We start from the raw sequence: 19,434 nt of genomic DNA on the forward strand, positions 1-19,434 counted from the left end.
TACTTGATGTACCACAGCCGTTGCTTAGTGATGACAATAAATGGGGATGGTGAGTGTGTTAGGGCCTTGACACAATAAAGCTGAGGTTACCACCAAGTGACTCCAGTCTGCACCTAGCTGGGCCCTGAACCAGGAGACCCAGTGTCCCCCATACAGCCTTTAGCTTGACCCAGGTGGGCACTGCCTTCCTCCACAGGTGTGGCAGTGGGCCTTGATGGCAGGCCAAGGAGCCCCCCTGATCTCCACCCACCAGGCTCTGTAGCCAGAGCTCCTTCCTCACTGGGACTTGGCAGGTGGCAGCGGGCCTCTGCCAGGTTCAGCCACCTGCACCAGCCAGCAGCACCTTGCCTTGTCTCTGAGGAGTCATCAGAGCTGCCATATTTAACAGCAAAGGATCCAGGCCATTCACTTAAGTTTGAATGCAAAAGAAACAAATGACTTATTCATATAATACATCCCAACTATTGCATGGGTGTAATTACACTACAAAACTTACTTGTGGGCTCCCCGAAATTGGTTTAACTAAGTGGCCTGAATTTTATCTGGCACCCCTAGGCACCAGGCCCCACCCGCCTCAGACTATGATTTGCTGGGTGCTATGGTGGCTTAAGGTCTGGGCACATAGAATTGGGTCTTCCAAGCTGAGCAGTTTATCCAGCTCATTGATCATGCTGATTGTCTGAGAGATAGGGATATGACTCAGTCAGGGACCAGTGAGTATCAGCCTGGAGTGGGTATTAAGAGAGACCTCCAGAGGCCCCCAGAAGCAGAGGCTGAATTACTTGGGATGCTTGAGAGCATTTATTTGTTTTGTGTGGTTTGTTTGGTTTGGTTTCTTGAGATAGTCTATGTAGTCCAAGCTGGTCTTGAACTCAGATCTCCCTGCCTTAGCCTTCCAAGTGCCTGGATTGCAGGCATCTGCCCTCCATCCCCATGACTGGTTTGAGTTTTTTCTACCTGTCTGTGCACCCTAAAGAAATAGATTGGGTGGCACTGCAGAGGCCCTCCGACAGATGCTTTGGGGACAACTTGGAAGGAAGTGCACGATTCCCAAGCTAGAGCTGCCCCTGTCCTGCCTAAAAGCTCTTGGCTCCCAAGGCAGCATGCTTGCCCTTTCCACACCCCAGACACACTCTAGGACACCCCAGCTACCTACTGGGATAAAGGACAAATCTCCACTCCGTGTTTTCTGTCTTTATTTTCTAAACAAAGCATGTGCTCCCCTGACAAACCTTCCTACCCGATGATCCCTCCCCATGATCTGTAGCACCCTCCCACCCCCCTCACCCCAGCCTGGTCTTTTAACAGGACGACCAGTGCCGACTAGGGCAAGGTCACTGATCTGGAGGACTGAGGTGGTGACACACACAGAGGAAGTGGCCTACCCCCAGGAGAGGGACTCCAGGGCTCTCTGGAACTTGTCTACTAGGTCAAAAGGCAACACAGAGCAAAGACTGTGGGAAGTGTGGGCAGAAGCCAGGCAAGCTTACAGCTCCAGTATACTGGTACCAGCATCTCGATCGTCTGGACCCCTCAGCCTGGGGCTGACTAGTTACCGCGGGCTGATCTAGAGGGACATGGGCTCTGGCATGGGCACTTGTGTTCCTGGCTCTTTGGATGAGGCCTAATAAAACGAGGCACTGGCAATGGTTGTAACTTTTCAGTTTCAAGTTCACCAGCTGCTGGGCGGGTGGGGCCTAAATGGCCTCAACTTCGCTGTCGGACTCCATGGTGTCCAGCGGCTGCAGCCTCAGGGAGTCGTAGTTAGGGGGTGGGGTTCCCGGAATAGGCAGAGTCTGCTGGTCAGGGTAGATCTCAGCATGGGGACTGTGGCTGGTTGTGTCAGGCTGGAAGCCAAAGTTGGTGTGGGCCTCCACCAGCTCAGCCACGGTGGGTGGCGGGCCAGTGTACGGTGCACGTGGCCGCTTCCCACGCAGGCCCTTGCAGAAGACCACCAGCTTGATGATGGTGATCCAAATGAAGTCGATAATGATCTCCCCAAACTCAATGAGGCACAGCACTGAGCCCCCCATCCAGAAGCCAAACTGGCCCCCTAGATTAGAGAGCAGCCACACCATCTGTAGGAAACAGGGAAATGAAGGCTCAGGTCTGTCCAGGTTTAGGGGCCCTAATACCCGCCTAGGGACTTGGGGATCCGTGAGACAGGCACCCACACACTCACGTTGTTGGCTGGCGATTCCTCAATGGTGCGGTAGTTGAACTCTTGGAAGTAGATGTTGAGCTTGACAACTCCCTTCCTACAGGAGGCAGCAAGGCAGGCTGGGACCATGGCCTGTGCTCCCTCCCAGGATGGGCGCACACATGTGTCCCATGGGAAGGGCACTTCAAGGCACCCTGCCCACCTCCAGCCTGAGTTGCTGTCTGGAGTGGGGAGACCCGAACCAGACCTGGAAGTACTGCTCCTTCCCACTTGTTCTGGGCCTCAGAGCCACAAAGGACATCTGTGCCAGCACCTGTCCTGTGGACTCCTTTTTCATCCCCATGTCTGCCATTTTCCTAAAGGGTCTTCTGGCCTGAGAGGGTCCCAAAAGTCAACTCTGAAGCTCCTCTCTGGGCCTAGGGTAGCCCAGGCCATATGCCACACATCCAAGAAGTGTGGCTGCCTCAAGCAGGGTGACCAGGGACTGAGAGGGTGACAGAGGAGTGGTTCCCCATTTCATTGGGGATCCCTGCAAAGACTGGGCTGTCTCATTTCTCCAGGCCTTTCCCAAACTGCGCCCCCTCATCGCGCCCCTGGGTATCTTGGCCTCTTCTTGACTGGGAACGGCTCCTACTTCTCAAATGTCACCTGTTCACAGACCTCCCTGTCTCTCAGGCACACTGAGGCTTCTCCCTGTTCCTAAAGGACAGGGGCTCATGCAAGACACCCCTGGCTGGAAGTCCTTCTTGCATCTCAGCTCCTTTCCTGCACTCAGAGTGTTTGTGTTGAATGGACGGAGACGTGGATGGAGGGAAGGTGGGTGGGTGGATAGATGAGGAAAAACAGAAGGATGGGAGTTAGCAAGACAACTCAGCATGTAAACTGCTTGCCACACAAGCCTGATGGCCTGAGTCAATCTCAGGAACCCACATAAGGGTGGAAGGAGAGAAATGACTCCACACAGTTGTCTTCTGACCTTCACATGCACACCATGGCATGTGTGTCCTACACATGCACACCACACACAGGATAATTATTTTTTTTTTAAGAATGGAGGACGTGGTGATGGAGAGGTGCTGACATGTGGAAAAGCGGCCCTTCCGTTAGACACTGAGCCCTCAGCCTGCCTTTCTTCCCCCTTCCTCCTCCAGTCTTGCACTGGATTTTAACAGCGAAAGGAATTTGGGCAGCCATTCCACATGCAAACCCTGCCCCGGATGCTGGTTCCTCCCTTTTCTGCCTTTGCTGGCCCTGGCCACATTCCATCCTCACCTGCTCACGGTGATGTTTGCACTCTGGTCCCGCTCCTGAGACAGGACATGGAAGATCCAATCCTAGAACCCAAGAAGGCAGCTGAAAGAAAGGGACACACACACACACACACACACACACACACACACACACACACACACACACAGCAGCCCCAAACCTTCCAGAAGTCTGAGCCTTGAGTTGAGAGCAGAGGAACTCACAGATGCCTGGCTATCGTCAGAGGAGGAGCTCAGCTCTCTAGATGTCCTGTCCCCAGGCGGGTATTGTCTCAGCCTCGTTCCCGTCTCTGGCCATGACACTTGCTGCTCTTTCTGCTCAGAATGCTCCCTGCCCTCCTGGGCCAGCTCTGCCTCTGGCCAAGGCTCTCTCGCACCTCCGCAGAGAGGCCTTCCCTGACCTGCCGTCCAAGCGCCTTCTCCTGCTGTCCACTCCCGTTGTTCTATCCCTCCCAGCCGTGACTTCGAAACGATCTCTCTGCGTATATGTCTCTCACTGACTGCGCTCTGGACTTGGTAGAGGGAAGACTCTGCTGTCCCTGGCCTAGTGCCTGGGAGAGTGTGGGTGGAGTAGAAAGAAGGGGAGACGGAGGGAGGAAGGGGCGTAGAAATGGATGGAGGGGGAGAGGGAAAGAAAGATGGAGGAGGAGAGGGGGAAAAGACTCTCTCTAAAGTCCCAGGCTTGTTCTCCACCCAAAGAGAGAGAAGAGGAGCTTGGTCTTCTGCCTTCTCACCTCAGAGGCCTCGGAAGGCCAGTCAGCCATGGAGATGGTCATCTTGTACTGGGTGTCACTGGAATAGAGAAGCCAGCCCTGTTGCTGTGCCCGATCGCCCTGCGCCCACCTCACCAGCGCCGGCAGTCCCCTGTGCCATACTCACTTGCAGGATTCCTTGCACATGCTGAGGCAGGTCTCTCTCTGGGCCACACTCATCTGTAGGCTTAGGTAGCAGTAGGCTTCATGGGAGAGAGAGAGGCGGTCAGGAGCCAGGAGGGCTGCTTCGGGGGCCCTCACCCCCCCAGGGAGCCTCTGCTCTCCTCCTATGTCACCTAAGGGGGACTCAGGCCAAGCCCCCCCGTCACTAAGATCTTTGCCCCACACCTCACATGGGATCTTTCCTGCCCCTAAACATCCTAGATGCAGCTCAGCAGGTCGGAGTGTCTTCTCCTTTGTCCCTCCTCATCCTTACCCAGAAGATGGCTTCTGGGGTCGTGTACAGAAGGATGAGCAATCAGTAATGAACAAATAAATAAATAAATAAATGTATGCTTTCCTCGTTTGTATATTGATGGTGGGACCCACATCTCTGGACTGACTCCAGTCCCCCAGCGCCCTCAGTCCCAGGCTCCATCTGTGAAGGAACCCATTGATGGTTTGTCCTGTGATGCTGCCTTTATGTGAACCCCAAAAGTCACCATCACAACAGCAGCTTCTTCAGGGTCCCCCTCCAGCCCGGTTCCCTTCATGCATGGATGCACATGCCGAGGATGGATTCATGGCTTTGTGTCTACACACACACACACACACACACACACACACACACACGTAGACACTGGAAGCAAGGTGCCTGCTCATGGGCACACACAGGTACTGCAGTGACGCGGTGTTCTGTGCATGAAGACACAGCCATACCTTTCCTATGTGCACCTGAAGGTGAATATACACATGCTGCACACTCTCCAGCAGCCCTGTTCCCTGGCTCATGTGTGTGCAGGGATGAACACAGCACACACATGTCTGGAGGGGATAGTTCATCCCCACACCTGTGTGTCTCAAGCGTGTACTTCACAGAATCAAGATGGGGGGAAGGAAGGTTCTTTTGGAAAGGGGACTGGGGAGGGGCCCCCTTAGCGAGGGGATTGTGCTGCACTCACCCCAGTCTGGGAAGTCTCTGTTGTTGCAGTATTTCTCCCCAGCAGGCAGTGGGTACAAGTAGTGGCCGCAGCTGCAGTTATGGACCATGTGGTCTTGGAAACAGGAGTGAAGACAGGCCTGGGGGTGCAGAACAGATCTCAGGCATGGTGGGATGGTCCCACTCCAGTACCAGAAAGAGGGACCCCAGAGAAGTTGCTGCCAGGGGACTAGGCACTACTGGGGACAAGGAGGTGTGGTCTTCTGGCTAAGAACCTGTGGTGATCAGGCAGAGCTGCAGCTGCAGACCCTGCAGTCAGGCCACAGCTGTTCTTGCACATTGGACCCCACGGCAGCTTCTTGGTTGGGGCCTGCACAGGGACTCAGGCCAGATCTCATCAGCCCCCGTCTCTCCAGCCAAAGCTGGGTCCTGTAGATGGCATGGGCATAGCGTGGCCTGCCTCAAATAAACTAGTAACAGCTCCTCCAGTGAAGTGCCAGCACCCTCCTGAGCTCTGTGCACACAGAGATCCAGAAAGATTGCAGGCAAGCTGGCTCAGATCTGCTTTCTTATGGGGGAAGAGGTGGGATCCCCAAGGGAGGCAGAGGGGTGATCTTTAATGAATCAGAGCTGAGGGGAGGTGGAGTAGAGGAGGCACAAGAGTCCCCAGCCCTGAGAACTAAGTGTAGTGAGGACACTTTCAAGGCCCCAGTGTCCATGACGTTTAGGTCATTCTGACCTGGTTCCAGTCCACTCACAGACCAGCTATATGTCCTGAAGCAAGTGATTAACTTGTGAGCCTCAGTTTACTCATGGAGAAACAGGATACTGGTCATACCTGCCTTCCAAGGTTGGAGGACTCAGCTCAGTGTCAGGCGCTTGGTAAGCAGTTATTATGCCCGCTCCTTCCCTCCTGTGCATGTCCTAAGTGTTGACTACTATGGCCTCCTATCTCCAACCCATGCCCACTCCTCATGTCTCTGCCCACTCCCTCCTTCCCTGCCCCCTCTCCTTCAGACCAATGCATCAGACTTCTCCCAGAGGGACCACTGAGATTCCCACTAGTGGAGGTGCGGTCAGTAGGAGACAGCCGGGGTCAGAGGAGGTACTGAACTCAGTCCCTCATCTGGAAAAGAGGTGTCATCCCCACCCTGTGCTTGAGCTGGAGTAGCCCAGGCAGCCCCTGGTAGGAAGGGGGCAGTAAGCAGAACTTCTGGCAGGGTCTAGATTTTTGCTCTTGCCCTGAAAGGAGCAGGCATTGAAGTTTCCCGGGAATGTAGCTAGTCCTCCTTATCCATGCCCTCTGCCTCCCCCTGATGCTCTGTCTGTCTGTCCATTCCTCTGGAAGCTCCAGAGGTTGCCCAGAGTTCTCCACAGCCAACAGAAGCCCCTCAGACAGGAAGCAGCCAAGCCATCCCATGTGGGGGTGCGTAATGCCAAACTCAGGGCTCCCTGACATGGAGGCAAGCACTCTGCTTGCCTTTGTTCCCTCATCTCCCCAGGCAGTCTGGGCTGGGAGAAAAAGTCAGCAAGCTGTCCATTTGGTCCCTTAGGCAAGATTTGTTCTCTGCTCCCAGGACTGTAGAGGGAAGGTTCCAGGCTGACTTCAGAGACCAGAACAGGAGGAAAGCTCCCAGCTACAGCAAGGAAGCTTGAGGACAGCTACCCGAGAGGGACTTTCTCAGATTAATTGGTGAGCATTCAGTTCAGGGTCTGTAGAACCCAGTTTTCCTCATTCCTGCGCAAGAGCTGAAGAAAGCCATGTGCATCATAGGGGTGCGTCAAGGATAGCACATGGCCAACCTGCCGCAGTTAATGCATCCATAAATGCAGCTGCTGTTGACATATTGATATCACAGAAGAATGAGAGTTCCATCCTGGGTGTTCCCCCAGGGACACCTGCCAAGGGGATCTAAGAGTGGCTAGCCCTGGACCTTGGGTGAGAAGCCAGAACTCTGGTCTTTGCAGCACCATGGTCCCCTGTGCTACTGAGAAAGATCCAGCCAGGTCTGCCTGGCGCTGCATGCCTGTAATCCCACTACTGAAAAGGCTGAGGAAGGGGGATTGTGAATTTCAGGCCAGCCTGGGCTACATAGGGTAGCCCTATCTCAGATAAGTAAGTAAATAAGAAATAAAAGATTTGGCAGAGCCAGCCCAGCCCTGGCAGAGCTGAGATAAAGGGGACAGGACCCCCCACGGTCACCAAGTCTGCGGAGCCTTCCCACCTGGATGGAGTACGTGGTGTTGTAGTCGCTGTAGAGGTTCTGAATGGCGACATCGGAACCATTCATGGTGCAAGGACTGTAGGGCTCCCCCTTGCGCTGCAGCTTGTCCTGTGGAGAGAGGTGGCTCATGGAGACCCCTGGTAGCCTCTTCTGCCATAGGGATACTGCAAAGGGATGGGGAGTTGCAGGTCCCAGAAGGTGCCAGAGGGGGCGCCAGAGGACTCAGCGTGTCTAGGGCATTGCCAAAGACTGAGGTTGGCCCTGAGGCAAAGGTCTGCCGGGGTCGTGAATGCTACTTTCAGGATGTGGGAGGACATGCCCTCAGCCCTCTCCACTCAGGCTGCCTGGGGGCCCCGGCTGTACCACCAGCACCCCGATGGACGTCTCGGTTCCCGCCATAGCGTAGATGCCCTCTTCTCTGATGAAGGGGTACGTCCTCTGCTCATGCAGCATCAGCCTGGCCCCTGCTGTGGACGCAAGGAAGGGGACATAGTCCTCCTGGCCGATGTCCAGGGTCAACTTGAGACCTATGAGGGAAAGACAGCGAGGGCGGTTGAGCTTGGACATCCCCCAGATGGAAGGGAGACCCGCCACCCAAGTGTTTAAGCCTCATTCAGCCAAGGGGCCCATAATCTCCTCCTGGGCTCTTGTCTACACAGCACGCCCTGCCCACCCACGGTGCCCAGCCCATTCCATCCCACACAGCACGTGACCTCATCCTCCCCATTCAGTCCTTTCCTGTTACGCCTCTGAAGACGCTTTTCCCTCACTCTGGAATGCCGTTCCCGCCCTCTCCTTTCTTCTGGAACATTCCACTCTTTCTCTAGGCTGCAGTCAGTATCACTTCCTCCAGCAGCTTTCCTGTTTGTTCAAAAGTCATCTGTGTGCCCTCTCCTAGCTCTGGTACATTCCTTCCCAAGACCCGCCTCACTCCTGTTCTCGCTGTCAAAGTTCTTCCCAGCTGGGCGCCTGGTTCGGAGGCAAAGGCTTGCTCCCAGCCCTGAGCTTGCGGCACTGGGGTGACCATCCCTGTCTGAGACAGCCAGAGCCATCACTCACTTAGTTAGCATTTGCTACATATTATGTGCTAGCGAGGTGCTCATTTAAGATAGGCTCTGGCTATGTAGCCCAGGCTGGCCTCAAACTGGTAGTCTTCCCATCTCAGCCTCTTGATTGCTGAGATCACAGGTTTATGCCATATTGCCTATAAGGTGCTTTACTACAAAATATCCGATTGGATGCTCACAAAAATCTCATGAGGTACTATAATTATCCCCATTTTACAGGTAAGCAAACTGATGCACAAAGGAATAAAGGGACCTCTCTAAGGTCACACTGGGAGGAAGTGGGTTTTCTGGGTTCTAACCAGGCTCATTGGCTATTGTAATTGTGTGTCTCTCAAGCGAGTAGTCCAGCAGTCTGTTGACTGTTTTCATTAACAAGGGCTGGGTTAAGGTGGTCAGCTCCGTGGCCTCCTCTCGGCCAGTAACTCTGATGGTCAAGGAAGGCCATCTTGCCTTTTGATGGTTAGCAGTGTCACAGCCTGAGACTGTGTGCCACGCCCCCAAATGTGGGTGTTTGGGTGTTTGTCAAAGCCTCTCCAAGATCTCACTTTGGAGCTGAGGCTGATCTTAAACTCGTGACCACTTCAGCCCAGGGTTGGATTTACAGGTGTATCCCACAACAGGCAGCATCCACCAGCCTTCCTCTAGAGGACAGGGCAGTGGAATAGGGATCCGCCATCAGCCATGTTCCTCTGCCTCTCCACTCTTTGTTCTTTCCTGCTGTTGGGCTCCTCTGTCCTGTCAGCACCTTGGACCAATCGTGTAGAAACTTCTCAGCATGCCGCAATCATGATGAACAGGCCTGATTTCCTGATCAGATGAGGTGACTTCTTAACACAAAGATGCAGTGACTCAGGAGCTGAATATTGTTGTGGGCTATTCTAAGCTACCATGTACTGTACTCTTTTTTTTTTTTTTTTCCGAGACAGGGTTTTTCTGTAGCTTTGGAGCCTGTCCTGGAGTAGATCTGTAGACCAGGCTGATCTTGAACTCACAGAGATGCACCTGCCTCAGCCTCCCGAGTGCTGGTATTAAAGGTGTGCACCACCACCGCAAGGCATGTACTGTACTCTTAAAGAAGAAACTGAGGACTTGAAAACCTATTATAGCCATGAGCTCTGTGGTTTCTGAAACATCATGGTATGCAACCAAAAAATGGGAATACTAGCCTAGACCCCAGCCTCATCCTAACACTAACGTTAACCTTAACCTAACTCCAGCTTTAACCTAACCATAACCCTAGCCCTAACCTTAACCTAACCATAACCTAACCCTAACCTTATCCTAATCATAACCCTAACACTAATATAACCGTAACCCTAACACTCACTGTAACCCTAACCTAACCCCTAAAACTAACCCTAATCCTAACCCTAACCTTATGCTAACCCTAACCCCTAACCCTAACCCTTACCCTGGGCAGACACGCCACCCCCACCCCCCACACTATCCTGGTCTGTCGAAGAAGGGAGTGGGCCACTGTCACCTTTCAAACACTCCAGAGAGGCAGCGACTCTTGGTGTCTCCTTGCAAACCAAAACTCACCGAATTCAGTCCCAGGGTTGGCAGAAGGAAGTGCCTTCTCTGTCATGCCCCAGTTGAAGATGTAGCAGTTGCCATAATCAGGGTAGAAGATGGGTGTGAAGTTCCTGAAATAAACAGGATAGGTTGGAGGGCTGGAAGCTTCCCCTGGGCAGAGGGCTCCCCCAAGGGCGCTGTTCTGCTCTGCTGAAGAGGGGAGTGGGTTGCTGCTGCCCGTCTTTCAAACACTTCAGAGAGGGAGCAAGAGGGAGAGGCTAAGTCTAGCTCTTCCCTTCCAGTCTGGCCCCTGTGGAAGCCAGCAGGGGGACTCCTGGGAGGCTCTGAGGGGGAAGAGAGGGAGTCTTTCCTGGCTGGGGCTGGTTTCGCCTTTGTGGCTTGTGAAGAAGTGTTCTCAGACGCTTGCCTCAGTCACTACACCTTCAAAAGGATGTGGCCTTGTCCTGACCCCTTCTGCTTTTGACTTTGAGACTGTTTCACGGTACGGCCCAGGCTGGCCTGGGGATGGGGGTCCTCGCCTCTGCCTCTCCAGTGCTGGGGTTCTAGGTGTGTGCCACTCTGCCTGGCTCTGTGATGGCTTCTTGTATCTCTCTAAAGGTAAGAGCTCCCAAAACGATGCTGTTGCCATGTTCAAAGCAATCAGCAAAATCTCTCAATGCTATTGATTAACTATGCAGTTCCCGTTTCCATTTGTCTCACAAATATTTGTTTTTACAATTTGTTTATTTAAATCAAAACCCAAGTAATTTTAATGGGTGGTTTAATTGTAATTGGTTAATTAAGCCCTGTTAATCTCTTTTGACTGTGTCTCTTGGGCTGATAAGAAAAGCCACACCACGCAAGCCTGACAACCTGAGATTAATTCCCAGGACCCAGAGTGGAAAGAAAACCAAGTGTCAGGAGTTGTCCTCTGACCCCACAGATACACCATGACAGCCGTGCACACACACACACACACACACACACACACACACACACACACACTAACAAAATCAAATGAAAAGTTTCAGTTTGATCCAGGTAATAATTGAAGATGTCTAACCTTGTCCAAAAATGAGATCACACAGGACAGAGACTCTACTGTTAGTGAGAACTGGAGTCTGGAGGATTCGTTAAACAACAGCATGGGCATTCATCAAAAATGCAGACAGTGGGGGAACTTAATGGTTGGTAACCCAGTTCCTTCTGTAAATAACTTGTGCAAGAGAAAAGGAAATCACCTATAGACGAACAGAAACTCAAAATTCACAGTGTGTGAGATCATACTCTACACACTCACCTCGTGTCTGCAAGCTGAAAAGTGGATTTCAAAGACAGGAGAAGGAGGAGTAGCAGTTGCTAAAAGCTGGGGATGGGTGCAGAGTGAGAGTGGGTACCGAGTCCCCAGCAGCTGGGAAGTGCGAAGTGGGATGAGTAATAGCAAAATCATCCCTTCAAAAGAGGGAGGTCTGCTGTGGTACCGCAGGGCGATGGCAGCTCACGACAAGGTCTTACATATTTTACATAAAGCTAGAAAAGAGGGCTGGTGTGGTGGCCCATGCCTGTCATCCAACCACTCAGGAGGCCGAGGAAGGAGAATCTTGAGTTTGAGATCAGCCTGGGCCATGTAGTGAGGCCTTGTGGGAGGCAGAGCCAGGCGGATCTCTGTGAGTTCGAGGCCAGCCTAGTCTACAGAGCGAGATCCAGGACAGGCACCAAAACTACACGGAGAAACCCTGTCTTGGCACCCGCCCCCTCAAAAAAGAAAAAGAAAAACCAGTCTAATAACAAAATCTGAAAGTGAGGTTTCCCTGTAAAGGAAGGGTAAGTATTTTGGAAGGTGGTGATGTCTTGATTTGGTCACTGTGTGTAGTAGAAGCAGGGTATGGTCATATTGTCCCCACACAGTCAGTACATGTGGATACACATAAGTATACACAGCGTGTATGTATACACAATCCTATCCATTTTTAAAAAGAGGATTATTTGATTAAAAAGCAAATTGCAAGCTTGGTAGAGTGGTGCATGCCTGCAATCCTAGCACAGGGTTGGACTGTTCCTCCACCTCTGCTCTGTGATGTGGATGTGCTCGTGGCCATCAGAAGTAACGCTGAAAGTATTCCTCAGAGGTTGGTAGGACGGCTCATCCAGTAAGTGCACTTGCTGACAAGCCTGACCTCCGGAGTCCAATCCCCAGGAGCCACACTGTGGGGAGGGAGAACTGGCTCCCACAAGTTGTTCTCTGACCTTCGAATGTGGGCTGTGGCATGTGACTCCCATGAATGAATGAATGAATGAGTGAGTGAGTGAATGAATGAATGAATAAGTAAATGGTTTAAAAGTATTCTTCAAAATAAAACCAGAAAGAATCCCCAAGCAAATACCTGTGTATCTATTCTGTTCTTTTATTTTATCGAAACCAAGAAGAAACAGGGTAAGTCCTCCAAATGTGTGAAATTTAAATATCAACTGATGTTCCAAATCTCCACAGCCAGCCCTACCTATTTCAGTATACATCATCTCCCTTGATCCTCAGGATAACCAAGTGTTATTCTCCCCTGTTCTCATAAGGAAGTCCTGTGTTCAGTCTCCTGTCTCAGTCTCTGGGCTCCGAACAGAATGAGATGGCCCAGTACAGAAACAGAAATCCTACCTAGGCTCTGCTCCTGGCTTTCTCTGCCACCATCAGATGGGGCTTGTCCTGCTCAACCTCTGGGCTTTGGTTTTCCGAAACAGTACAAGGAGGATGAGTAATAATTGGCTTTCCTTGGCCCTACAAACATTTCTAGAGGTGGGCACTGGGCTGGAGCAGCCAGGAAAACAGGATGGAGCTGTCCCAGCTTGTCCAATTCTATCTAAGGCTCGGTCTCTGGTCCAAGCTCCCCAGAACTCCTGTCCCCCTTGTTCCCTAACAGCCATCTCATGCTAGAATCCCTGCAAAAGTCCTGTGGCCACCTTTGCTCCCTCAGTCTTGCCGTGCAGCATCAGGACCACTGTCCCTGTCTGTGATGAGGCAAGGCACACTCCTCTCAGATCCCTCCAGGGGCTCCATGCTGTTCACAGTCCCTTCCCCCTCATCCACTACACTTCAGCAATACTCCAGATGTTTGCAAACACAGCCTCTGCACACGCGCTGTTCCCTGCATCTAGAACATTATCTAACCAGCCCATCCATCAAACAGCTGCTTTATTTCCTTCAGTTTCATTTCCTCTGAGACTCCCAAGTCTCCCCGCCCCCCTCGCAAAGTGATAGAACTTAGCTGACTATGACAAGGTGTTAGGAATGGACACCCCCCCACACACACATTTCCACTTCTTCATTACATTTGATCCAGCACAAGACTGGGAAATCACCTTGATTTAGTCGCTTATCTATCTGCTGCGTCTGCAGTGGGCCCTAGGTCTAAGGAGAGCCATGACCTTGGATCTGTAGGATGATAGGCCAGAGGTCACTGGCTCAGAGTAGTCTGCCTAAAACCGACTTCTGGCTTTATCCTTTCCTAGCCCAGTGAGATTGACGGTGTCCCTTAACATCACTGAGCTTCATTTTCACCATCTATTCATATGTCCCAGGGACAATAGCAGCAGCTACTACCTTCCAGGACTGAGCTGAGGGAGAGATGCCTGGCATACTGTGACATTCAAAGTACCATGGCTGATACTGTCCACACCTCTGTTTCCAGAGCCTGGAACACAATGCAGCAGCACACAGACTCTTGGTAAATATTTGTTGAATAAACTGTAATATGTGATAAGGACACTGGGAGAGATAAACCGGGGGTAGAGGTGGGTCAGGGAAGGTGTCTGGGCCAAGGTGGGGCCTGAGGAGACTCAAAGGCTGAGGAAGAGGTGGTGGAGTCTCCTAGGCAGGGGAGGGAAGGGTGTGTCCTGATGGGGGCATAGCATCAGGCGCTCTGAGCAGGCACCGCATGGTCTCTACACTGTGGGTCAGAGATGAGACCACAGGCAGAGAGCAGAGCAAACAGGCTGCGGCCAGGCCCTGCTCTGAAGGGAGAGGCCTCATCCCAGGCTGTAAGGACATAGTGTGCCCAAGTGACTGTCTTGGGCAGATGCAGCCCAGAAGGGAGCAGGAGGCTGCCAGGGTGAGGCCAGTCGCCTTCTGCAGACTGAACTCTGGGTCGTCATCTCTACCAACTATTCATTTGTTGGTAATGCCTGTCACCTAGAGAGACTATGCACAGATTTAGTAACCTCTAGCTCCAGAGCAAGGGTTCCCTCTGTAAACGTTTTCTGGGATAGGGGCCATGAATGCAGAGGCCAGCAAGCAAGTCTTCAGAAATGCCTGGGAGATAGACAGGGACCTCATGGTCACGTGTGGTGCCAGGTACTCTGGAGACTTGAACTTAGGACCAGACTGGACAGCATGTCTAGAAGAGGAGAGGGAAGGGAAGGGGGGCAGAGGCAGGAAAGATGGCTCGGTTGGGAAAGTGTTAACTGTCAAAGCACGGGGACCTGAGTTTAGATTCCTAGCATCCATGAGTCTACTTGCCCACTCCCCCACGTCATGTGACCACTTGCCTACTCCATCAAATCATGTGACTCACTTCCCAAGAGAGGAAGATGATGTCATGTGTGCTATAACCTGGCCACTTTGCTCTACCTGCTGTGATTCCTTTCAGGTGTCAGGTGGCCTCTGAGGCTGGCTTCTCTGAGCCCATCACCCCTGCTAAGATCAAACAGAACAGGTCCACCCACATCAAGGGCTTCCCATGAGACATCTAAACAGTCCTCTGAAGCATTCAAGGTCACCCCCAACAAAGAAGTCTGAGAAATGGTCCTAACCAAAGAGGCTCCATGTTCAATGCTGCCTGTCCTCCTGGACAAAGTCCTTGATGGGAAAATGTTGTGTGGGAAAATGGATGAAATCAGAACAAAGCATGTTGATTCCTTCCTAGAGATGCAAGTTTGCATTCTTTGCCGCTTGCATTTGTGGTGCTGGGGGTCTGACCCAGGACCCTTACCCTCTAGATGAGTGCTCTGCCCCTGACCTATATCACACCATTTTCTTAGTTTTGACAGATTACAGTTGAGAGGCAGGATGTTAAGGAAAGAGATCACTGGCCAAGGGATCAAAGAGAGTCCTATGTGCTGGTTTTGGCAGTGTGTGTGTGTGTGTGTGTGTGTGTGTGTGTGGTTTATATGTGTGGTGTATATGTGTTGTATGTGTATAGTGTATGTGCATATGTGTGTGTTGTATATGTGTGCATGTGTGTGTGTGATTTATATGTGTGTGCATGTAGTTTATATGTGTGGTGTATATGTGTGTGTGTGTATGTGTGTGTGTTGTGTGTGTGTGTATGTGTGTGTATTCACTCTTGGTCACAAGGAGAGGCCAGAGGAAGATGTTGGGTGTGCTCCTCCGTCACTCTCTATCACTCTCTACATTTTTCCCTTGATATAGTGTCTCATTAAATCTGGAGTCAGGCTGTCAGCTAGCAAACACCAGTGATCTTCCTGTCTCTGTTCCTGGTGCTGGGGCTACAAGAACATGCAGCCACACCCAGCTTTTTACATGAATTCCAGGGATTCAAACTCAGGTCCTCTCGCTTGCATAGGAAGTGACGTTATCCTCTGAGCCATCTCCTCATTCTGCTGTCTTTGCCACTTTTCAACAAATAGGAAATAGGAAAGAATTCCACAATCAGCTGATTTTTTTTTTTTTTTTTTTTTTTTTTTTTTTGGTTTTTCGAGACAGGGTTTCTCTGTGTAGCTTTGCGCCTTTTCCTGGAACTCACTTGGTAGCCCAGGCCGGCCTCGAACTCACAGAGATCCACCTGGCTCTGCCTCCCGAGTGCTGGGATTAAAGGCGTGTGCCACCACCGCCCGGCAATCAGCTGATTTTTTAAAATGTGGCACCAGGCACAGTTCTAAGCTCCTTAACATAGGCCAACTCATTCAATCCTCCCAGGAGCTCTATGAGATCACTTCACTCACCCCCTTTTTTAGATAAGGAAACAGAGAAGCTAAGGAAAACTTAGAGAAGCTAAATAACTTTCTGATCCTCCATTTGTGGTAGAATCACTGCCAAGATGCAGATATTTCTTGTAAAGAGCCTTGTAGGGTGTGAGTGAAGTCCTGAGTCAATGTATATTGTTGAAATGGGCATGGCCATGTCAAGTACCCCAGTGCCTCAGACCCATGGGATGGAAAGACCATACAGATGGATTGAGGAGACAGGATTAGCTGATCTTGGTAGGAGCAGTCTCTGTTGGGGAGAAGTCTTCAGGCCTGCTCTTCAGGGAAAAGAGTTATGGTGGACATTTTCTGCACACTGTCAATATTTGCACTCGGACTTGAGGAAGTCTTTCCATCCTCATCTATCTGACGTAATAATCCCACCTCCCCACTCAGCTGTACATACTGACGATTCTGAGCTTCCAGAGCGCTGCGGCTTCTCCATTAGAGAGCCCAGACCACACAGTAACAGCTCTTCTGTGTCTGTGTGTCTGTACTTTCTTCATTCCCTCACTTCCCCAGTTAGGGCAGTCCTTGAAGCCATGCTAGATCATGGCAGACCCTTATAGGAAAGATGACACTGGAGCTGAGCCCTGGGACACCAAAGTGAAAGCTAAGGCCAGGATTCAGGATAAGGAGTAGATGGCGGCTGCATTTTGTTTGACTATAGCATTCAAAAGGAGTCCGCCCTTCATCTTGTGTTGAGACCTAGAGGTGGGGCTAAGAAAAGGAAGGTGTCTTATATTGCTCCCAAGCACAAGCTTAAGAGAAACAAGGTTAAGCTAGCTGTTCTGAACACAGTGACAATGGAAACACTGGCCCCCTGGTCGAGGTAACCGTGGTGCTTTCACAGGCAGCCACTTGGACAGACATTACTATGGCAAGTGTTGTCTGACTGACAATTGCATATGAATTAATAAAAGGACAGGAACTGGTGTGAGAGAGAGATAGACAGACAGAGAGAAAGAAGATAAGTGGTGTGTGTGTGTGTGTGTGTGTGTGTGTGTGTGTGTGTGTGTGTGTGTCTGAACACACGAAGTGCTGGCTGCTGTTCAAATCCAGGCAGCTTGATGGCTTGGTGGAGATGACATGCATGCTCTTCACACTGAATCTTTCCTTTGAGAGAGCATTCATGTGACCAAGACAGAGGACAGACCCAGAGAGTAAGGAGACAAGGGATAGGAGTGCCAGGAGCCCAGTATGGTGGAAGGCAAGGGCACAGTCCCACTCAGTTTCTGCTCAGGGAGCTGGTGGCCAACAGCTGCGGGAGTAAGAGACAGTCCAGATGCAGGTTGGCTATGGTTTCCTGACTAGGTGGCTGGGTGGCCCTTTTTACTCAGAGGCTTGGCTTAGGAGATTTGAAAGGAGTGGGTAGGGAGGATGACGACAGACACCTTTGTTTTCCTTCTTTCCTATTCTTGCCCTTTCCCCTCCCTGTCCTCCCATCCCCGTCCCATCTCTCTATTCCCAGGGTCTCACGAAGCACAGCCTTGAACTCCTGCTCCACCTGTCTCTCTGCTGAGACTACAGGCATCCGCCACCATGTTTATCTGTTTGAGCTCCATCTTCTATGCCTAACAGAGGCCTCTGGCTCTGCCAGTCACCAACGGTGTGACTTAATCTCTCTGGGGGAAGTGGGGAACATTAGTACCCTTCATGGGCTTGTTGCCAGGGTGAATTATGATTTCGTATATGAGAAGTGCTCCGAATAAAGTTTGGCCCATAACAGGTCCAGTAAACATTGCATCATGACCGATTTTGAATTCCTTATCTAATGTGGGTTTAGTAATAGGAATAACTAGTTGAACTCCAACCTGCCTCAAGGCAGGCCTGTCCTATCAGTGGGGTACCATCTTGTGGTTATTACATCCATGAGGACTGCCATTTTTCTGATTTGCATTATGGGACATTGGTGCTATCTTGTATGGTGTGTGTGTGTGTGTGTGTGTGTGTGTGTGTGTGTGTGTGTGTGTGTGTAGCCAAGGAATTCTTGGTCCTCTTGTCTCTGTCTCCTGAGGGCCAAGACCACAGGCTTGTACCATCACATTTGGTTTGATTGGCTACTCCTTGATCCCATGTACAAAGTGCCTGCCCAGTACACCTGTGCACAGAGGGGACAGAGGATCTGCAGCTCTCAGCCTGTTCTTCACTGAGCCAGGGGAAGGTTCAGGGCCAAGGCTACAGTTCCTGGGAAGATGAACCTGGAAGCATGTCACATGCCCAAGCACGAGATTTAGAAAGGAGCCCCTGTGTAGCAGCATAACTGAGAACTGAAGTGTGAGAGCTCAGACCAGGAGGGCATAAGTCTTCATGTCCAGGTGAAGGAGATGGGATTTTGTGAACAAGCTGGAAGATAGCCCAGACTTTCTGGGTCGCTGCCACTCCCTGTCATTCTGTCACCTGCCAGGAAGGGGCATTATAGGGAAGAGGAAGACCTTGAGCCCTCATAAGCCTTGCTCTGCATGCTGGTGTGGACCTGACTATATACCCTTCATCATAACTGGAAGAGGTGGGTAAAATGATTGTCCCGTTTTAGAGAAAAGAAAGCAAAAGCCAGACAATGCCAGGTGCCCACCCACACATGCCATCAAGTGGTTGCACCATCGCCCAGTTGTTGGGCAGGCTAACGACCCAAGGCTGCCCCTGTTCCTGGGGTGGCCGACAGCCAAGCCTGGCTGATGGGAACATTATAAAAGGCCTGGCCCCTCTATCAAGGGAGGACAGCTCTGTGTATTCATGCACCACAGGAGATCGTCCCATGAATCAGGCCAAGCCCAGGCTTCACCCACAGTCATCACATCCTTGTCCATCCTTATCTTCCTTCCACATCTGCCTTCCTTGCTGACGTCTCCCAAAGTGATTCCCGCCAGTGTCATGAGCCTGTCTCAGACAGACCGGCCTGTATGCTGCAGACAGCTACTCTAGAGCTGGGTGGGTCTGCACCCTAGCAGGCCAGGCTCCTGACTCATTCTCCCTGTCAGAGCAGGGGACAGAAGTTGCTCTCACCGATGGCTGCAGGGCTCTGTCCCAAACAGGCAGGCTAGGATTATGCGATCAGGGGCGTAGCCCATGCCCACCAGGTCCTCTCGAGGTACTTGTGAAAAGATGTTGGTGGCCTGCAGGATGTACCACTCAGTCACAGCCTGGGTGGCACTGGTGAAGTTCCGGAAGGTACACACAGTCCCGTTGACGCTGCACTGTGGAAGGGAAGAGAGGTTCCTGAAGACACAAAGGCCACTGCTCTGAGGAACCCAGGAGGGGAGGGCAGCACCATGTCAGCTGCCCTGTGGCTTCACCCTGGTGGTGGGAAATGTGTTAGAATCCTAACTCATGCATGCTCAGGGGCCATCACCTCAAGCAACTCCAGGCTG

The 19,434-nt window shown here is 51.6% G+C and overlaps 1 protein-coding gene across 2 annotated transcripts in view; it reads right to left on the bottom strand.

The window, feature by feature from the left end:
• Nucleotides 1–1,066: 1,066 nt before the first annotated feature.
• The window catches only part of Scnn1b (sodium channel epithelial 1 subunit beta), a 63,492-nt gene continuing 45,124 nt past the window's right edge, over nt 1,067–19,434 (bottom strand). For both annotated transcript variants that reach the window (XM_059267476.1, XM_059267485.1), the window contains 10 exons: nt 19,070–19,260; nt 10,115–10,218; nt 7,869–8,032; nt 7,506–7,613; nt 5,303–5,420; nt 4,309–4,384; nt 4,164–4,221; nt 3,434–3,495; nt 2,183–2,258; nt 1,067–2,078 (listed from right to left, as the gene is read on the bottom strand). In XM_059267476.1, coding sequence (XP_059123459.1) covers nt 1,698–2,078; nt 2,183–2,258; nt 3,434–3,495; nt 4,164–4,221; nt 4,309–4,384; nt 5,303–5,420; nt 7,506–7,613; nt 7,869–8,032; nt 10,115–10,218; nt 19,070–19,260 — 1,338 coding nt within the window. In that variant the 3' untranslated portion in view covers nt 1,067–1,697. The remainder of the gene's footprint in view (nt 2,079–2,182; nt 2,259–3,433; nt 3,496–4,163; nt 4,222–4,308; nt 4,385–5,302; nt 5,421–7,505; nt 7,614–7,868; nt 8,033–10,114; nt 10,219–19,069; nt 19,261–19,434) is intronic.

The sequence above is a fragment of the Peromyscus eremicus genome, chromosome 1 (assembly GCF_949786415.1).
Source record: "Peromyscus eremicus chromosome 1, PerEre_H2_v1, whole genome shotgun sequence".
Lineage (NCBI taxonomy): Eukaryota > Metazoa > Chordata > Mammalia > Rodentia > Cricetidae > Peromyscus > Peromyscus eremicus.